Here is a 21,425-nt window from a genome sequence, read left to right as displayed (position 1 = left end):
AGTGTGTGACAAATAGTACGACTTTGACTTTGAGAAACAGACACATATATCCCAGATCTTCCAAGGGCTGGGTGGGTCTAGTGTAGACCTACCTAGACGGACCGTGGACCTCTAGGGGTACTTGAGGGAAGTCCAGGGGGTCCCTAGCTATACCCTTATATGGGTATGTAACTTAGAGAGTGTACAAATGAAACCATATGGACCCGTTAGGGTCCATTTGTACACTCTGAGTTAAATGAACAGTGATTTTACAATCACTCTGGGTCCCAGAGATGGAAATGCCATTACATGGGGGTCCGTATCCTAATGCATGTCAATGCATGGGGGTCCTTGCAAATTAGAATGTTTGAGCTCAGAAGCAGTGCTGCTATATAACCACAAATCTTCTCTTATGGGGGTCACGGTAACTCACTAGTGGGCACTGGCATATCTTTTCAGATTGGGGTCCGTCGGCTAATAGGCCTAAGTGTAAAATGTGTGGGTCTTGACTCTTGATCTTGATCTTGACATACAAAAGTTTGAGAACCACTAGACTAGAGTATAGATATAGACCCACCTCTATAGCTCTGGTCAATGGACCAGAACTAGAGTAGGCTAGGCCTAGAAGACGTAGGCTACCAACCCGTCCCTTGAAATACGGAATCAACTAATTTCACACTTGTTCCATTTGCTTTATCATTATTACGGTCTATCTATGCCCTATAGTCACCAACGACTGTAAATGACACAGCTGGACTTGCTGTCGTGAGAGAAGGAGGAGTGGCAGAGAGGCATGGGGGGGAGGAGGAGGAAGAGGAGGTTGTAGTATAGGAGGATGGGCTGAAGTGACGACGGACGGAACTCAACTGAAGAAGTACTTTCCTAAAAACAGATACTTAACTAGGTTAGTTCGGTTAGGCAAAAATATAGGTTGAAATCAACCCAGATCGTCCATCTCTTATTGATAATTATTTGATCACGTTGATCGATCTCCGCGTTGGGGAGGTGGAGGAGGAAGAGGAGGAGGAGGAGGAGGAGGAGAGGATATTATTATGGCTGCACTCACACCGCCCGAGATCCGAGGACTTGTGACAGACGAGGTAAACCAAAACGACACACAGTTTTTGGGGGGCTCAGCTCAATCATGTTTGCACAAATGTTAGCCTGTCAGCTAATAGAGGTTAAATTAACACTGAAGCTAGATTAACGCTATTATTAAACATGAACAACTGTAGATTATATGCGTGTATCGACCGTGGAAATGCATAAACAGCTATACAGGATACAAAATGTGTCACTCGTGACTCGTGATTTGTCGCAAAAACTCCATGCTTGATGAGGGGTGTCCCTTGTCAAAATGAACAGATCTACAAGCCCAAACGGGTCGCTTCGCGACACGTTTTTGGGAGGAGAGGAGATCTTTTTTTTTACAGCAGAGCACACCGTCCTACTATACAGAGTATTTGATGTTTGGGTTTATAGATCCCACACAGCTACTATGCTAATGCTAGCTATTATAGCCACCATAAATCAACTCCACAGGTCGTACATTCTGTAACTAGTTAACAGCCTGGTTGGTTAACCAGTAACTACATCATAATCTAATCGCACTGCAGAACACACACACACACACACACACACACACACACACACACACACACACACACACACACACACACGTGATGTCTCTGGTTCAAATTCATAAACATTATCTTAATTTGATTTCTATAATTTATACTGTAACTGAATGTCAACAATCAACTGTCTAGTACTCTAGTTCAATTTTCATCTCTCAAATGAATTGGGGAAAACGTTTATTCTCAATTTACTTCTGGCATCAAGAATTCCCCTCTCTCTCGCTCTCTCTCTCTCTCCACACACACACACACACACACACACACACACACACACACACACACACACACACACACAGTGCCAAAACTACTAGTTCAACTGGTGTACTGACCATTACTAGCTGATCTACATCAATCTATTACTGATGTATTTCTGTGCTTAACTGACCAGCCAACTGGCCTGACCTGAACCCCACAAATATCTAGGTTGTATTGTCAAGAGGAAGGTGTGGGACAGTAGATTCAACAGTACAAATTAATTTATGGCTGTTATCAAAGCAAACCTGGGCTTCCATAACACCTCAACAGTGAACAAAGGCTGTTTGTTCAAAAGTAGCCCAGGCCCCAGACCAAGTATTGACTGGCTGCATACATTAATATACTTGACAGATGGTCGACATCTAGCAGTCTCGTAAAATATTCTAATACTTTTTGATTTTCATGAGCTGTATGCCATATACTCATCAAGATTAAAACAAAAACACAAGGTTTTAAATACCGTACTTCACTTCATGCACAATTAATTGAGAATATGGGGCACACCTCAGGACAAGCATGTTGCAAGGAGTCGCGTGGCGAATCATCGGTAGTACAATTTGGGCTTCAGGGTTTGCTCTGGTCAATAGCCTTAAGGACTTCCTTCTCCTTAAGGCTATGGGACTCTCCATTTCCTGCCGCCGCATGACATGAAGCACAGACTCTCGACTTCTGCTGGTTTTGTGATGAAAATAGCCTACTTTCCTTAGTGGACGCACTCTGAGCCCCCCACCACACGGAAGGAAAAATTAGAACAATGAGATTTTCTCTTGGCAATATCTGCAGAGGGCGCAGTACAGTAACTACAAGTATTTTTTTCTTCTGATGAAAAAAATATGAATTTGAATACTGTACATACTGTACAGAACCCTAAAAGGGGTTCCCGTCCAGAAGCGTTAACAGTTTTTAAGGCTATGGTCCAGAGGTAGGGTTAGATAAACCGGGAATTATCACCCGGGGAACATAGATAGGCTCCCCTAATAATCTATTAAGAAATTACTAGTATTTGACTATTGCAGAAAAACTGGATTTTCAATGGGAGCACTGTGTATTTACGCATTTTACAGTATGCTAGAAACACCAAGCAGTGTGACAGGTTCTAAGTGTCTGTCTATCTATCTATCTATCTATCTATCTATCTATCTATCTATCTATCTATCTATCTATCTATCTATCTATCTATCTATCTATCTATCTATCTATCTATCTATCTATCTATCTATCTATCTGTTGTTGCTGGAAGTTGAAAAATGTTAAAGTTGAGGTTATTAATTGGCTGTGCGTTTAAGAGCGCTTTCTGTTTTGAGCAAGGAAAAACAATTTGGTGGACACAGAAACAACTTCCGGTCTGAACAGGCTTTCCAAACTAGTTCGCAGAGTCAGGACATCTGGGGGTACATGAGTTCTGACGTCAATTTGTAGTTATATCTCCTAAAAAATGTTTGGACGTTGTGTAACATTGTGTTTACTGGTTGATATTATTTTACTTATGTGTGTTACTTAATATGTGGCTTGATCTGCATCTCTAAATGTTGATTGGAAATATATTTTTTGGTTCAGAAATGTCAGCATATCTGTGGTTCGAAGAAATGTAAAATGCAAAGAAAACAAATTTTGTACATAATGGCTCAAAACGCAGAAGAATTGGAAGAGGCTGAAAGAGCAAGTAGTTCTGGGAAAGCGTTTTATATCGGATTGTTATCACTGATCCGGTGTGCTTGGTCGCCTTTTCATCCATTTCCAAACTCTTAAAAGAACAGTGGAGCAGAGTAGACCTACAATCTCACCGTGAGCCTGTAGATGGGCTATTTTAGTTATTTTTCTAAATGTTTTAAAGTATAAAAGGAGACGAGATAATGTGATGAAAACCAGGAAAAGACGACACATGCACTATCACGATAATAGGATTTCCAAAATCACTATCATGTCACGATATCAAATTTGTATTGCCCAACTATAGCAGTTATACTATGAGTAGAAGACAGCATAGTGGCATCAAACATTGTCACACAAGCATTATGAACCATGTCTTGACCCCATGAGCATGATACCATGCACCAATTCATATACTATGACATGTTTTCTCCATCTATTTGTTAAAGTAGAAAATTAAGTATTGTATTCATTTAGTATAGTATTATTATATTATATTATATTATATTATATTATTATATCAATGTCATTTTTGTTGTCATTTAAGGAGGAATCTAGAGTCCTGAGAGTGAAACTTATCGCTGGAATCGGACTGGCGAAGAAAGATATACTTGGAGCCAGGTGAGTCTATTATTCTAGATTAAAACAAAGTATTTGCGTCATTTATTATGGTCATTATTATGGATGTTATATAATATATATATATCGTCTCTGTTGGGTGGAAACCTCATGTTAAAAAACTGTTACTTTTCAGGATTCAAATTCAAAACCATCAAAAGTAGCAGATATACAAGTTCAAAACATGTGGCTTTGTGCCACGTTTGGAGCTTGTAGATCTGCTACTGTTGAGGCTTTTGTGTGACGCTGCAGTAAGATCAAGTAACGACAAAAAAACCCAATATGAAGATGTAATACTGCAACCTAATAGGTTGCAGTATTACATCTTCATATTGTTTTTTCCCCGCTCTATAGGTTGAACCTATAGAGCGTCGCAGTCCCGCCCCCTTTCATGACGACGCCTGGCCCAGGAAATTAATCACAATGCATTTTCCCCATAGACATTTCAAAATGTATTTATTTAAAGACCTTTTAAGCGTCGTACGAAGCCAACTCGAGTCGTGACAAATCCTGACAACACACACAATATTTTGGACAAAGCAAATAATTACATAGAAGAAAAACAACAAAACAAGTTTTTTTTCTACTTTCTAATTCTTTGTTTGGCCCGAAAAATGGTGTTTGTTCTCATGATTTGTCACGACAAGAGTTGGCTTTGTCCGCAGCGTAAACGTCTTTAAATAAATACTTTCTGAAATGCCTATGAGGAAAATGAACGGAGAATCATTTCCTGGGCCATGGTAGGGGACGGGACTGCGACGGTCTATTGCTTTGTTGTAATGTTTCTGAAGTCTAAACTATGCCTGTACAGTGAATGAATGTTGTTGTTATTGCTGCAGTGACCCGTATGTCAGACTGTCCCTCTACGATCCCGTCAATGGAGAATTAACGAGTCTTCAGACTAAAACAAAGAAAAAGGTGCGTATCAGTTGGACAAAGACGCAGTTTTGGATTATTATTATTATTACTGGGTTGGTACTGTATTTGACATGTCATTTCTATTTCTTCTTACATTTTCGAAGACATTGGACCCAAAATGGAATGAAGAATTCTATTTCAGAGTGAGTGGTTTCTTTTATTATTTAAGCTTTAACAGTTAATCAAACTAATGTCATCAATTAAAAATAAAAAAAATCTATAATCAAAATACAATGCATCACGATGCAAAATGTTGTGAGCTTTTACAGTACATCAGCAAATGTTGCTATTTTTTCCACGATATCCATGTACGACTAAGTATAAAATAGGGCTATTCAGACTAAAAAATGTGCTTCTTGATTATTCAATTACGGTAATTGAAAAAGTAACTTGAAGAGTACTAATCACTAAGAGAATTAGTGAGGGAACCTTCTGATTACCAGCTCTACAGCTTCAGCTATGGCCTCCCCCATTTCAAATCCCCATCTATCCATCTATCCATCTATCCATCCATCCATCTATCCATCTATCCATCCATCCATCCATCCACACATTCACAACACGAATCGAGAGGGGTTTTTTGTGCCCATGCAGAGCCACTGTCTCTGAGTTAAGGGCCTTGCAAAAAAAAAGCTAAACAGAATCCAGGTCTGGTGAGTCGCGGGCGTGTACACGTAAACCGCACAACAAAATCACAGGACCGCGCTCACGTAAATACGCTTGCGTTGTCGCGGCACCACGACTTCTCCGAGCAAAAACACAGCAGGTCTCATTGAAAATGAACTGTAGGCGCGTTTCATCATCGCTCCCCGTCTGCAAGGCCCTCTAGCCATTATCAGGATGGCGCCCGGGGAGCAGTTAGGGGTTAAGTGTCTTGTTAACCCATTCTGACCTGAGATCAGATTCTAACGCACAGAAGAATGGTGGTTCTTTGACGCATTTTGACCTGAGATCAGATTCTAAAAATGTCTTCTAAATCCTGACAGTTTAAAAAAATAGCAGACCTACAAGCTCGTAGCGCGCCACTCGGTGGCGCGCTATAAGCTTGTAGATCTGCTATTTTTCAATTGCTAAATGGGTTCCCGCCCAAAATGGATTATGGGTCCCAGAGGAAACGTCGATACATAGACTGGGCGAGTGTGGGGGGGGCAAGCAGCGACCTTTTAATTCCCTGATGCCCTCTCTACCACTTATCTATGCCTACTAATTACATTATCGGAAATACTATTACTATATGTAATTAAGCAGGAACTGTACATTAGCCTTTCTTATGGCTGACACCTACAGTACATGTTTCAGCAGGAGCCTTTGTCAGGGTGTGAATTCAATTCAAAGCAAAGGCAATTATGTTATGTAACAACTAATAAGCTTTCTGTTAGGAACTAAGGATTATGTAAAGAAGGAGAGGACAAATGCGTCACTTTCTTGGTCCGACAATTCTAGCTGGCTGATTCTCCAGTGGTCGCCAGGCACTCATTGGGAGGCAAACTGGGGCAGAAAGTTCGATGGAATGCACTTAAATCAATGAGAGCCGGGTGAACAAGCTTAACCACTTAATCCATAGATTCCCTACAGCCTGGAGTCCCCCAGGGGCCTATGCAAGGTCACCTCCTCTTTTCCCTCTCTAGCAATATCTTCACTGAAAAGAACAGCTCTACGAGCTTACAAAGCGTCAAAGGTCTCATTCGCAATCATTACAATATTGTTTATTCATAAGCTGGCCCTGGTCCAGCTGTCTCTCATTGACTTCAATGCGCCTCCCAGTGAGTCTTTGGCGCATGCTATGGCATATAACTGTTCTATCCTTATTTACCGTACATATCCCCAGGTTTGTCTTGAAAAAAACATTGCGGGTGAGCAATGCATACTGTGTGTGTATATATATATATATATATATATAGACGTACTGACCCAATAAGAATCATGCAAAAAAAAAGTACAGTATCTGTGCAAGATTAATGTTGTGAAATCAATAGGTCCATTGATCCCTGGAAATGTAGTAGCTTTTAGAGTCAAAATTAGTATGTTTTATTTGCAACATTACCATAAATAATCACCTACATAAAAGGATGAATTCCATTTTAAAACTAAATGTATTATTTAATATACACCAATTACTATAATGACATTGAAACAGAGGCATTGGAGAGATATCACACAGCATACACAGTAACATCCTTAGGTTTAGTTGAACTCTGAATAGTGTACAAATTTAACCAAATAGACCCACTCCTCAGAGTTAAAATGACATGGCGTACAAATTATTATGGCTATGGAAATACAGCAGACTACCTTTGTGGTCTTGGTTGGGGTGTGTCAAATATGCGTGATCTCTGTTGCTTTAAGGCCCTCCTCCACTATTTGTAGCATTTTTGCCTTACTTGTCTTACATAATTATACAAAATGTGTTCCTTCAAACGTCCTATAAACAAGTCTCAAATGGTAGCCTCAGGACATGTGTCATATTTCAACAGATAGAGGCTACTCGCCAGTAGATTTCACAACAATGGTTTATCTGTCTGTCAAAAGATACAAGCACCCTTATTATGCCTTGATACATAATTATTTGATATGGGTGGCCTTGATTTCGCTTAAATTGAGAGCTCTAAATATGGGTAAAGTCTGCATGATTATGGAACTAACATCCTAAAACACATAAAGATTTTAAGGTATTACTGTATAGTATGTTGTCATATACACAATTATAATAGAATAGATATTATGATAGTTATTCTTGAGGGTTAGGTTTAGGGTATTTTTTCCCATAGCAATTTTGCAATAACTCTCACCACTCATCTGTTCTTGTTCTGTATTGCATTTTAAGCTCCTTTTAACAATATTTGGCTCTAGTTTGTTGTCAAATCTTCGCTCTACCGTTATGATTAGATTAGATTAGATCAGATTAGATTAGATTAGATTTGATGTACTTTATTGTCCCCTTAAGGATATTTGTCCTCTGCATTTAACTGGTCCTAAGGAGCAGTGAGCAGCCACAGGTTTGAATTAGATTATGTTACTGTGGATCATTTCACAATTACAGTCAAAGTCTAAGACATTGCTGTGAGTTAAATTAACACAAGGCACTTTACTGTACATGTAACATGTGTAGACCTAGATTTTCAATCAAATGTATGCCGGCTGCAACTATGGATTATTTTCTTACTATAATACTTTTTTTATTTTTATTATTTAATCGGTTAAATCGATTAGTTCAATTAACTGTTGCACCCCTAATGTTATGGTTATGTGTTATATTTTAGGTTCATCCTAGGGATCATCGTCTTCTGCTGGAGGTGTTTGATGAAAATCGTCTGGTAAGTTTTCCATATTCGTTTGTTAGTTCCACCATGGCACATGGACTTAAGCAATGAAGCAGTGATTATTGCCACGACAGTGATTATTGCCACTGAAGTGGCAATAATCACGTTAAACCACACCCTCAAGTGTAATATTGAAATTATACAGTTACCCTTAAAACTAAAAAAATCTTCTTCTTTAATGACAGATGTCGTCACTACGACCACAAATGTCCCAAGAAACTAGCTAGCCTAGCCACCGAGTTTGCTAGCGCTCTGGTAAAACAGAGCAGCTGAATTCTTTGTTTTGATTAGGTGGTGAATGGTGCTGATTTGATGCACGGCTAGAAGCCGTTTCAACCAATCAGATTGCTTCCTCGAAACGACCTGTCGTATAATTATTCTTACAGCTGTGGGGTATTTCCTGTGTGAGCTACAACACTATGTATACTGCTCTTCCTGTTTTAGAAATAGCTGTAATAGTATATGCTTTTACCCTGCTGTTATCAAACCATACTGTATAACATAGTAGCCGGCAACACTCACTCACTCACTCACAACGCGTCACATTGCAAATGCATTTTGAACTTTTTCATATTTCTTTTGAAAATATGTGTGAATGGCCCAAATAGGGCCGCCAGTTTGATAGCGGTATAGCAGGCAGCAACACAAAGAGCCAGAAACGACGGCATAGAAGAGTTTACTTGAACATAAGTGGTCACTGACTGACCTTTCACCTATGTGGGTTTCAGCTTACATGTTTTTACTGGTTACATGTACAGTAATAGACTGCAGGCACACAATCCAATCCATAGGTTCCATATGGAATGGATTTTATTGAAGGTCTAAACAATCTTAAAAATTAATGAAAATGTATGTCATTAATAATCATAATAATCATAATAACAATATTTTTAAGGCATTTTTTTGAAAACGACAGAATAAAATTGCATGAATTAAACACATTTTGTAATGGTATGGTAACTTGCATCGAAAAATCTATTTTAATTTCAAGAATCAAAGTATATCGAAATGTAAACAGCTACATATTGTATCGTTTGACTTTGTATCGTATCAATTTGCAATGCCAATACTCGATTGTATCAATATTAAGTACTAGAGCGTTGAATTTAGCAATTTTAGGAAGAAAAAATCAGACTGAAAAGGTTCTGTGCCCTCTTCTCTCACACCTTGCCTTAGGGATGACAAGGAGCATTTGATTGGCTGACCTCAGTGATCTAGATGGAACATAGGGTTTTAGGAGATCGGAAACATAAACTGGCGCTGATCCATTTAAAGATTTCAAAAACAAAACATAAAATCTTAAAATGGATTCTAAAACGTACTGGGAGCCAGTGGAGTGTGGCTAAAACGGGAGTGATATGTTCATATCTCCGGGTTCTCGTTAATAGTGAAGTCGTGTGGCAGCATTCTGAACAAGTTGAAGGCGGGAGAGGGATATCGTCCATGTATCGTATTGTCAACCATGTATCGTGATACATACAGTATCGTATCGCTGTCAAAATGTATCATTACACACCCCTAGTAATCAAACGACACAATTTGATAGGCCTGTTGATACATTTGACAAGTTTGAATACATTCTTTAAAAGGAGCCTGTGATTGATCAGCCTGATCTGGTCAGGCAGGTCGTTCCAGAGCCGAGACGTCACCCTTTGTCCTCCACTCCATCAAGAACCTCGTGTTCACTTCATGTCATCACTTCCTTACAGTATGTTGTAAACGGCTTGTGGCCATTTCAGGTTTTGTCATTTGTTGTGAAATGTAAGTCATCTTCAGGTGATCTTCAGGTGATATGGCCCAATTGTCATTATATCCCCGCCTCTAATTATTCGTCAGACGCAAAACTGTCTGAAATTTCCATATATCTTATTATATGCAACAAGGCGTACCGTGCGTTAACAAATGAAAAGATAAAGCCATTTGCCAGTTAATTTGATTTGCTTGCCTTCTATCCAATTTGCGTCCCTTCAGATGTCCTATAAACATAAATGGTTAGCCTGATGACATGTCATATTTCAACAGATAAAGGCCACTCGCCAGTAGACTTCACAACAATGGTTTATCTGTCGGTCAAAAGATACAAGCACCCTTATTATACATTGATACATGTATATTATTTGATATGGGAGGCCTTGATTTCACTTAAATTGAGAGCTCTAAATATGGGTAAAGTCTGCATGATTATGGAAGGCCAGACTTAACATCTTAAATAGTTTATCTGTCTGTCAAAAGCACCCTTATTATGCCTTGATATATTATTTGATCTGGGAGGCCTTGATTTAGCATAAATTGTAAATATCGGTAAAGTTGGAATATGGGACTAACATCCTAACACACCTAAAGAAAGATTTCAAGTTGTTCTATGTCGTCAAATAGAGATGAAAGGGCATCCTTGTTTTTCATAGCACAGTATGTCCCAAGTTATTATGCACTTGTGTGAATGCAGGCGTTCATAATTTCCTAATGATTACAAAAGGATCCCACGGCATTATGAAAGCTACAGTATGAGGAATGAGTCATCACGCTGGGATGAATCTGTTATAGGTCATCGCTCAACCCTGACCAATGACACTTTCAATCTGGCATCCTTATTTTATTTTGGGCATATCTTTAAAGAGGCAGACATTGCTGTGGTGTCATGTTGATTTAACCCATTTTGGACTGAAGACGATTAAAAAAAGTCCTATTTTTCTATTCGCTCTGAAATATATATTCAAAGATTTGCGCCACATTCTCACGAATTTTCAAAAATAGCAGACCTACAAGCTCGTAGCGCGCCACTCGGTGGCGTGCTATGAGCTTGTAGATCTGCTATTTTACAATAGCTAAAGTAGAACATAAATGCTTAAAACACCAACAGGGGTTCCTGCCCAAAATGGGTTAATAATAATTGATACCTTTTACTATACGATATGTATGTAATAACGTACCTATTGGCATGTTGTACGCTGAGGAGGCAGATTGATGTTCAGATGTTTTTATCTGGTTGTACTTTCCCCCCCCCCCCCCCCATCAGTTTTTTCCCTTTGTTTTCCCATCAGTAGGATAGTACTGTAACGGTTCTGAAATGGAACCATGATCCAAATGCAGTTCTGAGCCGCACACCTAAAATAAGTACAATACAAGCTTTGTGACCGTGTACTGCAGATTGCCCATTTCCCGTGGATTTGGGGATTTGTTACACCCTTACGGTGGGGCTCCACCGGGCGCGTTGCGTCTCCGTCGAGTGCGTCAAAAAAACCGAACCGGGGCAATTTTAATGCAGTCACGCAACGCAACGCGGGCAGTGGAGCCACCCTTCATTGATTAAAAAGGGAACATTCCCTGACGGTGACGCGACGCTGACGCGCCCGGTGGAGCCCCGGCGTTACCTGGCAGGGGATACGTTTATGACTCATTCATATAAAGTTGGGCCTGGGGCCTGTGCTGTTTCCTCAGAGCATAATCGTCAGGTGTTGTTCTTGTTGTTCAGAGGTTAAATCCAGATTATTGTGCCTGAACCATGACGCTGACCACGCGGTTGTGTCATCTGTGAACATCTGAAGGCATTCGGAGCTGGGAGTGTTTTTCTGTGCTGAATTCTGCATTGAGCAAGTGTTGTTGTTTTTATTGGGTGTTACTAATTGAAAGGACGGTGAACTTCGTCCTGGGCGGTCGGGGTGTTAATAGTGGTCAACAACAGGAGAGATTAAATCGAGACATCATAGAATGTTGAGGGCTCAAAACTGACGTGGTTTTTAATTTATTTTAATTTTTTCTTTAATAAAATACAAATTTGATCATTTCATATTTAGCATTTAGTGGGCATCCTTAGGTTTCCATCCAGTGTGGGCATCCAGAGGTTTTGTGTTACCTTGCCATGCTGTAACTCCAAATCCTGGTGAGATATCTACAATAGTTAGCATAAAGTTATAATCCAGTATATTCTCTCATTTATTTGGGATTATCAATTATAATCAACTATGGAGCAACTGTCGAAGGTAACTACACAATTATGCAAAGTTGTCATTGGCTACATTTTTCATGGCTTTCTTTTTCTTTCTTTTTTTACATGGACTGCCAATAGTCCAACAATGTTTATTTTAATTTAATCATTTAATCACCATAGCATCCCTATTCAGGGCATGTCTTAATAGGCAAACATTCAGCAAAACATTCACTGAAAATATCCAGTCTACAATTCACTGAAAATAGCCAGTCTGACTACAAGCTCACAACGCAAGCTTGTAGACTATTTCCGTCTGTTTCCGGAAAAGAGATTTGGTTTAGAGGGGTGGGAAAGGAAGGGACCAGTTATAGAACCCTGGAAAATCCTGATCAATGAAGTGTATATCGTGTTTAAGTGGTTAATGAGCGTGCCGTTTTTCCTGCATATTTCCACAGTCTCTGTTGCTTTCATAGTATAGATGCTATTAGGCAATCCAATGCTCAGTTTGATATACATACTGTAGAATGATCTTGAAAGTCATTACCCTTGATTTCCTGTAACACTATACCAGTGGGTAAAAATATTTGCGGGGTCACAGACCTGCAGGAAACATTAGACACATAGTTGTCAGTGGGGAAGTGGGAGTCTTGAGTGCGTGGCGTGAGGCACAAGTTAGTGGTTTAGCAGAGTGTCAGTGGACGGGCTACGGTGTTGTTTTTTTCAAAGGGAGTGCGGCTGCTTGCAAAAGGCACATGGTGTTAGATACTATACTGGTCTGGCTGGAATTCAGGACGTACAGTTGCGACAGGACCGAGGCTGGGGCTCTGTGGCAAGTCTGTACGGGGGAGCCCTGCCCTTCAGCATTCAATGTAACGCTCTCTTCTTTGAGCACAGCTGACGTTCTCAGCGTGGGAGAACATTGGATTCGTTTTTTATCTTTAAGGGTTGTGTGCGTTTGAGTCGTTTCCCCGGGAGCACGGCTGCATGAGCTCCTCTTAACTGATAGCTGAGATCAGCCTTGAGGAGGAATGTAGGGTTGTCACCGGAGCTATTTTGGCTATGTGCAGTCGCTAATGATTGTAATCACAGGGCAGCGCTCGGGGCAGTTGCTTTGCTTGTCTTTTTCCCTGCTTGCAGTTTCCTATCATGCCGCGGGCAGGACTGGAGCGTTAAAGGGATGGCGCGCCGTCTCCGCTTGCATTTCGCGTCGGGGCGAAGCCACACGGACCCTCTGTCGGAGAGCCTGAGCGGACATCATGGTGGCGAGGAGAGTGCGCCCGCTCGGACCCCTGCTCACTGCTCCGTCCGCATGAATGTGACTCCCCAGGATGAGACTCATCAATTGCAGCGCTACTCGTCGGTGTTCATACCCAAGGTGAACGCCGGGGGATGTAACAACACTAACAACAACAGGAAGAGCGTCGTGCAGATCGCGCTGCAGCCCGTGGACGCGGCGGGGGGCGTGTGCGAAGGCGGGGTGGCCGCCGGCGGTGGCGCCGCTGCCCCCGACGGAGGCTCCTCGAGCAGCAGCACGGCCAGCGACGCCGGCTACTGCAGCAGCAGCAGCATCTTTGAGCCGGAGTCTCCGGAGCAGTGCAAGACGTCCCCGGAGAGAGGAGGCTTACCATCATGCAGCAACAAGGCCAGTAGTAGGGCCCCGCTGAGGCGATGCTGCTCTCTGGTCATATTTCCCAGGAGCCCCTGCAGCACCCCGCCCGCCTCCCCGGTCAGCCCGGGGGTGGTCGTCAGCCCGGTGGCCCTGCCGCCCGCTCTTCTGCCCCCTCTGCCTCCCGGACGGGGCGTCTGCAGCCATCAGACGTCGGTGCAGGAGGACGACGCCGCGGCCGCGTGCAAAGGGTCCGTCGTCGTCGCGTCGCCCACGAACGGGCCACGCTTCTCCAAGAGCACGCTTCTCCCCGATTTCAGGGACGCCGCCAAGCACTTGGTGCAGTTCAACGTTCCCGCGATGCAGCAGGACGAGCCGAAATGTAAGACGGAGACGGACGGGAACAAGACGGCGGAGTGGTCGTCGTCGACGTGGGACCGCTCCAACAGACACTCCAGCAGCGTGCTGTTCCACGTGGCCCAGCAGGGAGCCGTCGTGTCGTCCGGGACGGGAGCCGCGGCCAAGGCCGCAGGCGACGAGGAGGAATACCCGGAGGAGGCCCCCGCGGAGCCCGGGAGCGAACGCCACCCTCACGTGAAGTTGTACCGCAGCACCTCGGACTGCTTGCTCTCCGCGGCGAAGTCGTCTGGAAAAAAAAACCCCGCTCCGTGTCACGGAGGAGGAAGCGGGCAGGAAATGCCCGGAAACCATTGTCCATACCGGGCCATACAAAGGAGCTTTTCCTTGGAAGTGCCCTACCCAAACGCTGGAATTTCATGTCACGTTTCAAACCCAAAGCTCGCTAGCCCGTGCACTCCGTATGATGTCCACATTCACGTGTCTCGTTGTTCTGGGGCGAGGGCTAGCGACGCAAACACAGGCAACAATACTCGGGATTATACTCTCAAGAATCCAGGTGAAAACGTCAAGGTGAGTGCTGTGTGTCTGCCCATGCAACCAGCGGGGCCCGTATTTATCACACCAGAAAAAAGAGTACTCATCAAGCAACACTGGTCAGGTGAAATGAGTGTTCATTTCGCCGTGACGTGAGAGACTATAGGCAAACAGGGCTTGTGTACTGTAAGCCATTAGTTCTCAAAGTGGGGTCCCCGGGTCGGTGACCCCCAGGGGTCCCCAGCAAAAGTATAGTTACACAAGTAGTAACAACTTTTTTTCATGTATACGTTCGCTATTCACAAATAACAGATGTACAAGCTCACTGGGCGCCGTGCTGGGAGCTTGTACATCTGCTATGTTTTAATTTTTATTAAACAATTAGTGACACATTTTGACTGTTATGGTCCTAACCCATTTAGATTTAGATTTAGGCCGATTCTAAAAACGCCTTCTAAATCCTGACCTAAGCTCATGAAGTGTAAGGAATACTGGTTGGGGAGCGCTGTAGCAGAAATGGTCCCATGAATTACAAAAGAATAATGTATGTTGCTATACTGTACATGAAAACAACAACCTCAAAAGGGGTTCCGGGAAGCTATTTGCTTCAAAAATAGCAGACCTACAAGCTCACGCCACGTCACCTTGCATTTCATTGTGAGCTTGTGGATCGGCTATTTTCTCTATTTTGGAAAATGTTTTATGTTTGGAACTTTTTGGAACATTTCTGCCTATAATGAAATGCCCCAAAAATAGGGACAGTAGGTTTAAAAGTATAATTACAGTGCAAGCCCAAAGTGCTGTACATTGCTGCTTTGTTTACTGTGTCAGCCGTTGGGCTTACAGTATTTGACAAACAACTACAAAGTTCAGTAACCGAGAAGACGACCGTAAAGTTATGCAATTAACAAGCCCCAAGTGGACACGCATTCAAAGGTATTCAGTTGCATCACAGTAATCAATTTACACGCTGGTATCCAAGAAAACACTGAAAGAGAAGAACAAACTAAGCCTCGTTTTGGCTTTTGAGAGCGTGCGAGTGTCCAGTTTTGTGAGAATGTGAATTGCACACGTGCCTACGTTTTAAGTAGTTCTCCATTTTTATTATTCTGTTAACGCTTTGAGTAATCAGCCTAAGCATTTACCCAGGCTATTTTTAGTGTTAGTTGGGGGGGGGGGGGGGGGGGGGGAGAGGGGGGGGGGGGGGAAGCAAAGCGCCTTCCTGATATAAATAAAGCAACCTCCGAAGATAGCCCCCACCCTGACTCCAGATTGTCTGGTCAGCTGTAGCGCTAGCCCCGGCCCGTGGATTCAAATTTAACAGCATGATGCTAGGGAACAGTGTTGCCATGTCTTCTTTAGTGATAAGCGACTTCTTTAGGCTTGTTTTTTCTGTAACGTTGCTTGTAAATGGTTGGCAGGGCTTTTTTGTGAAGTGTACTTGGGCTTGTTTCCTGATGTTGCTTAAACCAGTGGTTCTCAAACATGCTCAGGTCAAGGACCCTCAAATGAATGTGTTTTACCCCCTCCGTCTACAAATATTTGGTACCAGATTTGCGTTTTTAAAAAATTCGAAAGATATTCAAAAACGTTTAGCTTTCTCGCCAATATTTTCTTTGAAAGTAGCCAATCTACAAGCCGACGCATATAGGTCTAAAGTGCCCCATGTAGCCTATAGGCCCTCGTCGCTTTTTTGGTCATAGACCTGGTTTCTAATAACTTCTCTCGAAAAGAAATCTGGCAACACTGCCAGAGCAGCGCTCAGTCATGCCTGCCATGTGGGTCAGGGTGGAGGGGGGTGTGGGGGGTGTCAGGGTGGAGGGGGGTGTGGGGGGTGTCAGGGTGGAAGGCTGATCCGTTTCCCAGTAAAGGATGGTGTGTACCCGACCCGTCCCTTTGGGTCCCCCTGCCTGCCTGTGTTTGTAAAGTATCAGGTGTCAGGTCCCCCCCCCCCCCCCCCCCCCCCTGCGACCCACCACCCCTCTGCATTTAACGGCTTGTCAAGAAAGAAGCTCTGCACTAGTAATTATCAGTTTAGTTTGACATTTTTCCATTTCATTACATTTTTTGCTTTGTTTTAATCCATTTAGACCCGAGTTAAAAACATTCACTTTGAAAGAATACATATTAAAGGATTTGCACCACATTTTAAAGATTTTTCAAAAATAGCAGACCTACAAGCTTGTAGCGCGCCACTTATGAGCTTGTAGATCTGCTATTTTTCAATAGCTAAATTATAACATATAATGGGTTAATTCATTTTTAAAGTGGCTTTGATGGTTTAGTTTAGTTTTTTATTTGATAAAAAGGGTTGGTTTTGCTTTAGTTTTTTTTATTTATTTTAGTGTTCATTCTACTTCATAATTGTAAGACCATATGGGAGATTTGAAAAAGTTAAGAAAGACAGTGAAAATGGCAGATCTTGTGAGCTTTGTATCCAATATTTTTCTTTAAAAAATTGCAAAATAGCTGATCTACTGACTAACAACTAAGGGCATTTCTTTATCATTTTATTTTGTTTATAAACACACAACACAGTTTCAACCGTTTACAACCGTACAATGTTTCTTTAATTCTAGTTTCTGTTGGATTTAGTTAACATAGCTGGAGTCTCTACCTTAAACATACCAGATCCTAATGGCTCGTACACACTGCACGATATTTGCTCCGATTATGTTGGGGGCCATTTTTGGCGCTCGCCGATCTGACCCAAGATCGGGCTTTGCTCGCCAAGGTTTTGTGTGAAAAAGGCTCTACGAGAAGATATAGCGCCGATAAAAGTGCCTTCCCGACCATTTCTGAATATCAAGCAAGGTTGATATTTGGCTCTGTCGCCGACTGGACATCGTACAGTATGAAATGGGTTGCAAACGCGTCCAGTGAAGTCCTGTTTTACAGCCAATGAGAGCACAGGACAGCTGTGCTCACTGTCTGTCTACATTGATTGATCTAGAAATCAAAGGTCAAAGGTCATCTAGAAATAACCATACGATACATATAGCATATTTATTTCATGACACAGTAACAGTATCTATAATTATCTTCTTTGAAAGCTTTGTTTAAAATTATTGATTACTCCTGCCAATGCAGCAGCAAATGATTGAGAAAGTGTTATTGTACATGTGCACTTCTTACATTTTAATCAACAAAGTAAACTGTATCTAACCTACACCTTAATGTGTATACAAGTACACAAAACATTAGATTCTCAAGGGAACATTATGTCCCCCTCATATGTACAGTTCTCTCATTTTCGCCAACTGGATTGGTATGGTGCACAGTCTGGCAATATCAAACACATGTTTGATATTTTAAATGAACTCTCTCTGTTGCCAGTCAGGAAATCATTTCAATGTGGTGAGACATTTGTGAATGATTTGTGAATTGTGTTCTGAATTCTGATGCATTTTGGGAACACTTTCACTCGAGGTTTCAACTCTCAAAAATCAACTGCAACTTAACCATACAAAGACACCCTGGGGGGCGAAAAGTGGGCAACCGGGTGACGGCAGACTGTTGGGCGAGCGCAGTGTCTTGAGTGTACAGGGCAGGGTAGGGCCCTCACCAGGAGGATGTAGGACCTTCATCCTACTCCTCTCTGCTAACAGGTGCTGCCCCAGCCCGTAGGAGTACAGTACATGCAATGACCCATAGACATATGAAGGTAGACGCCTCTTCCGGCTCTGGGTTGTGTGTTCTCGAGAGAGGGTGCAAAGCTTTCCCGAGATTCCTTGCGTCACAGAGAGGATGTTTGGGTCCCAGAAAAGATGAGCTGTGATTGGCCAGTAGTCACTTGAGTGGCAGCGTGGCGTAGCGTGCCTTCCACATCAGAGTGTAAATTGTTCCGCCCTCCCGTCGACACACATCATGGCACCACTCAGTTCACACGGGTGTGATTTTTTGTAATATCTATGCAATCATCATTTATCACCCTTCTCTCCCCTGGACGGTGGAATCGAGAGAATATAGATTTCTTCTTGGCTTTAATTAAGTGAGCAACAATGTTGCACATTTTAATGGACCAGTGTCTGAAATACATGTCACGTGTCTACTAGTCTACTATAAATAAAGGAATAAAAGCTTTTATGATTTGAATCTGTGACGATCATTATTCGGCTGAATGTCGAGAGTCTCCAGTGACTTTCATTTGCATAGTTGACTTTATTAACAACAAAGTCCCTAGCGTTCCTATTCTGGGGAGAATATTCAGCAAAAATAGCAGATCTACAAGCTCACAACTGTCTCGTCATGTATGTTGACGTGTTGTAGTGGATGGAACACAGTGCTCCTTGTCTAGTTGTGTTTCATTGGGGGATCTGACCGCTGCGTGTGGGATCTTCTGAAAGATAGATTTGGAAAGAAGAAAATAGCGATGTACCGATGAGACATTTTGGCCGATATAGATATCCAAGATTGCTGATAACAGATGTCGATATGATCTCATTCTGCATTGAAAGATTATAATCATTTTGTCCATGCTGAAAAAAAGGCTGAATGTAATATTTTTATTTAAAAATATTCTTTTGAAAGCTTCCCCAGAAAACACTGATAGAATTGTCAGCCTTCATAACTTAATTATTTTTCAACGTAATTATTATAAAATAAAATATCTGCTAGATGAATTGCCCATCCCTAAAAGAAACAGCGTGTCAGTAAAGCATGCCAAGTGGCTCACTGGCATCCCCACCTCCCCACAACAATATACGGTATACAGATTAGATTACAGACATAGCATATGAGAAGGCTTAGGCATAACACAGTCATTTCTATTTTATAATTATTAAGTTTAAATTCATATTTCACAGTATTGATCTTAACACCTTGTATGTAGTTTTTGTATTTTGTTCCGATCCCCGACACCCAAAGGTGTAAAAAGTACTCAAATGTGTTACTTTGAAAAAAAAGTAACAATACTGCAATGTAGAAGTACTCCGTTACAAGTCAAAGTCTGGCATTCAAAATTGACTTGAGTAAAAGTACAGAAGTATTGGTATCAATTTCTTCCCCCCGTGGATCCTCCTGTAATTTTGCCATGGACATCATATAGTTGAGAAACAGTGGTGCATGATAGTGTACGGTATCGGTTAAACATTCTCCCAGAGCTGTGATTGTGTGCTCACTGACTCAGCCATGCAAGCAGGATTTGTTGTTGAAGCCAAAGCCTTGTTATGCCTCCACTGGCGACAGCCTTTGGCCCAAGGCGGTTTCCTGGTTGTCTGTATATTTGTCTGTCCGTTCGTCTGTCTATCCGTCTGTCCTTCTGTCCGTCCATGCATCGGCCCATTCGCCTGTCCCATTCTAGTAAACACGACATGTCAGGAACACCTTCACAGCGCAAAAAGCTTGGAATACGGATGTGTATATATATCTTTCCAACAAACTCCCGTAAACTCCCGAAACTCGACATCACAAACCACGTCCATTCACTACTATGTGGTATCTCTAGTTGACATGGCAGGAAGTTATGTCTAGTATGTGCACTACTGTGCTACTATAGCCCCACAGGCCTTATATATTTTTTTGATTTTGCATAGAGGGGAACAAAAGAAGGGTATAAGTGGTTATGTTCAAAAGGAAAGGAACTGCTCCACAGTGTTTTATTTATTTAAACACTGGCATAAAGTGACTACATTTAAGTTGTTATGGAAATGTGAATACATTGGACGAGAATCTACACTGTAAGGGTATTTAGCTGTGGCCACAAAGCAAGTGTGTCTCTCAGTTGGGGATGTTAATAGTTCATCGTTAATCAATAAGAAATGAATCAATTATACTTAACGGTTAATAATTAATCAAAACATTCTGCGGTTCTATCATTGGGCGGTTTTCTGTGCAGGAACGCACACGTGGGCCAGTAAATAAAGGACCCCCCCCCAGAAACGTCTCTGCTTTTGCATGTGATGTGACAGACAAGACAGTGCACTTTTAATTTAATTCTATTTCTCATACAAAGATGCCATTGTCTGGCTCTGTATCGCAAATGGTCAGATAAATATTTGATTAACCCATTTAGGCCTGACATCGAAATAAGAAAAATGTTCGCTCTGAAAGAATATATATATTCAAAGATTTGTGCCGCATTTTTACGATTTTTTCAAAATGAGCAGATCTACAAGCTTGTAGATCTGCTCTTTTTCAATAGCTAAAGTATAACATAATGCTTAGTTAAAACACCAAAAGGGGTTCCCGCCCAGAATGAGTTAAGGAATATTATATGCCTGTTGTATTCTTTCTGTATATCAGCAAAGTGTAGATTTTTATGTTAGACATTGAGGGAAATTAAGATTCTCAGATAAATAAAAAGAAACTGTGCTCATCAACTGACCGTTTAATCGATCGATAAGGTTATCAAAACTCACCAATTATCAATTAAGGACTTAATCGATAATTCCTCAAAAATGTACGTAGTTATGAGGTTTCCTCCCGACAGCAACGATATTATGATGTATCTACTGTATCTGTTACTGTATATTACTGTATCTGTCATGTCTATGTGTAAGTTATGTCTATCTGTATTAATACTGTATATGTATTTATTTGTATGGGTGTGGGTTAAGTCATCTTTTAATATCTGATCAAAACCACCTGGAGTCTGATTTCACTGATTTCCAAGCTAATTA

The 21,425-nt window shown here is 41.7% G+C and overlaps 1 protein-coding gene across 2 annotated transcripts in view; it reads left to right on the top strand.

The window, feature by feature from the left end:
- The first annotated feature begins 830 nt into the window (after positions 1-830).
- nedd4a (NEDD4 E3 ubiquitin protein ligase a) overlaps positions 831-21,425 on the top strand; it is a 57,834-nt gene continuing 37,239 nt past the window's right edge. The window contains exons 1-5 of one of the 2 annotated variants that reach the window (XM_080760701.1): positions 831-1,079; positions 4,069-4,142; positions 4,979-5,057; positions 5,162-5,200; positions 8,318-8,371. In XM_080760701.1, coding sequence (XP_080616827.1) covers positions 1,032-1,079; positions 4,069-4,142; positions 4,979-5,057; positions 5,162-5,200; positions 8,318-8,371 — 294 coding nt within the window. In that variant the 5' untranslated portion in view covers positions 831-1,031. Of the gene's footprint in view, positions 1,080-4,068; positions 4,143-4,978; positions 5,058-5,161; positions 5,201-8,317; positions 8,372-12,995; positions 14,842-21,425 lie in introns of those variants that run through there. The other variant, XM_080760700.1, reaches the window with a different exon arrangement.

The sequence above is a fragment of the Protomyctophum bolini genome (genome assembly GCF_963924005.1).
Source record: "Protomyctophum bolini genome assembly, chromosome: 1".
NCBI lineage: Eukaryota > Metazoa > Chordata > Actinopteri > Myctophiformes > Myctophidae > Protomyctophum > Protomyctophum bolini.
The sequence above is the reverse complement of the archived record's forward strand: the minus strand, read 5'-3'. Positions and strand labels throughout refer to the sequence as shown.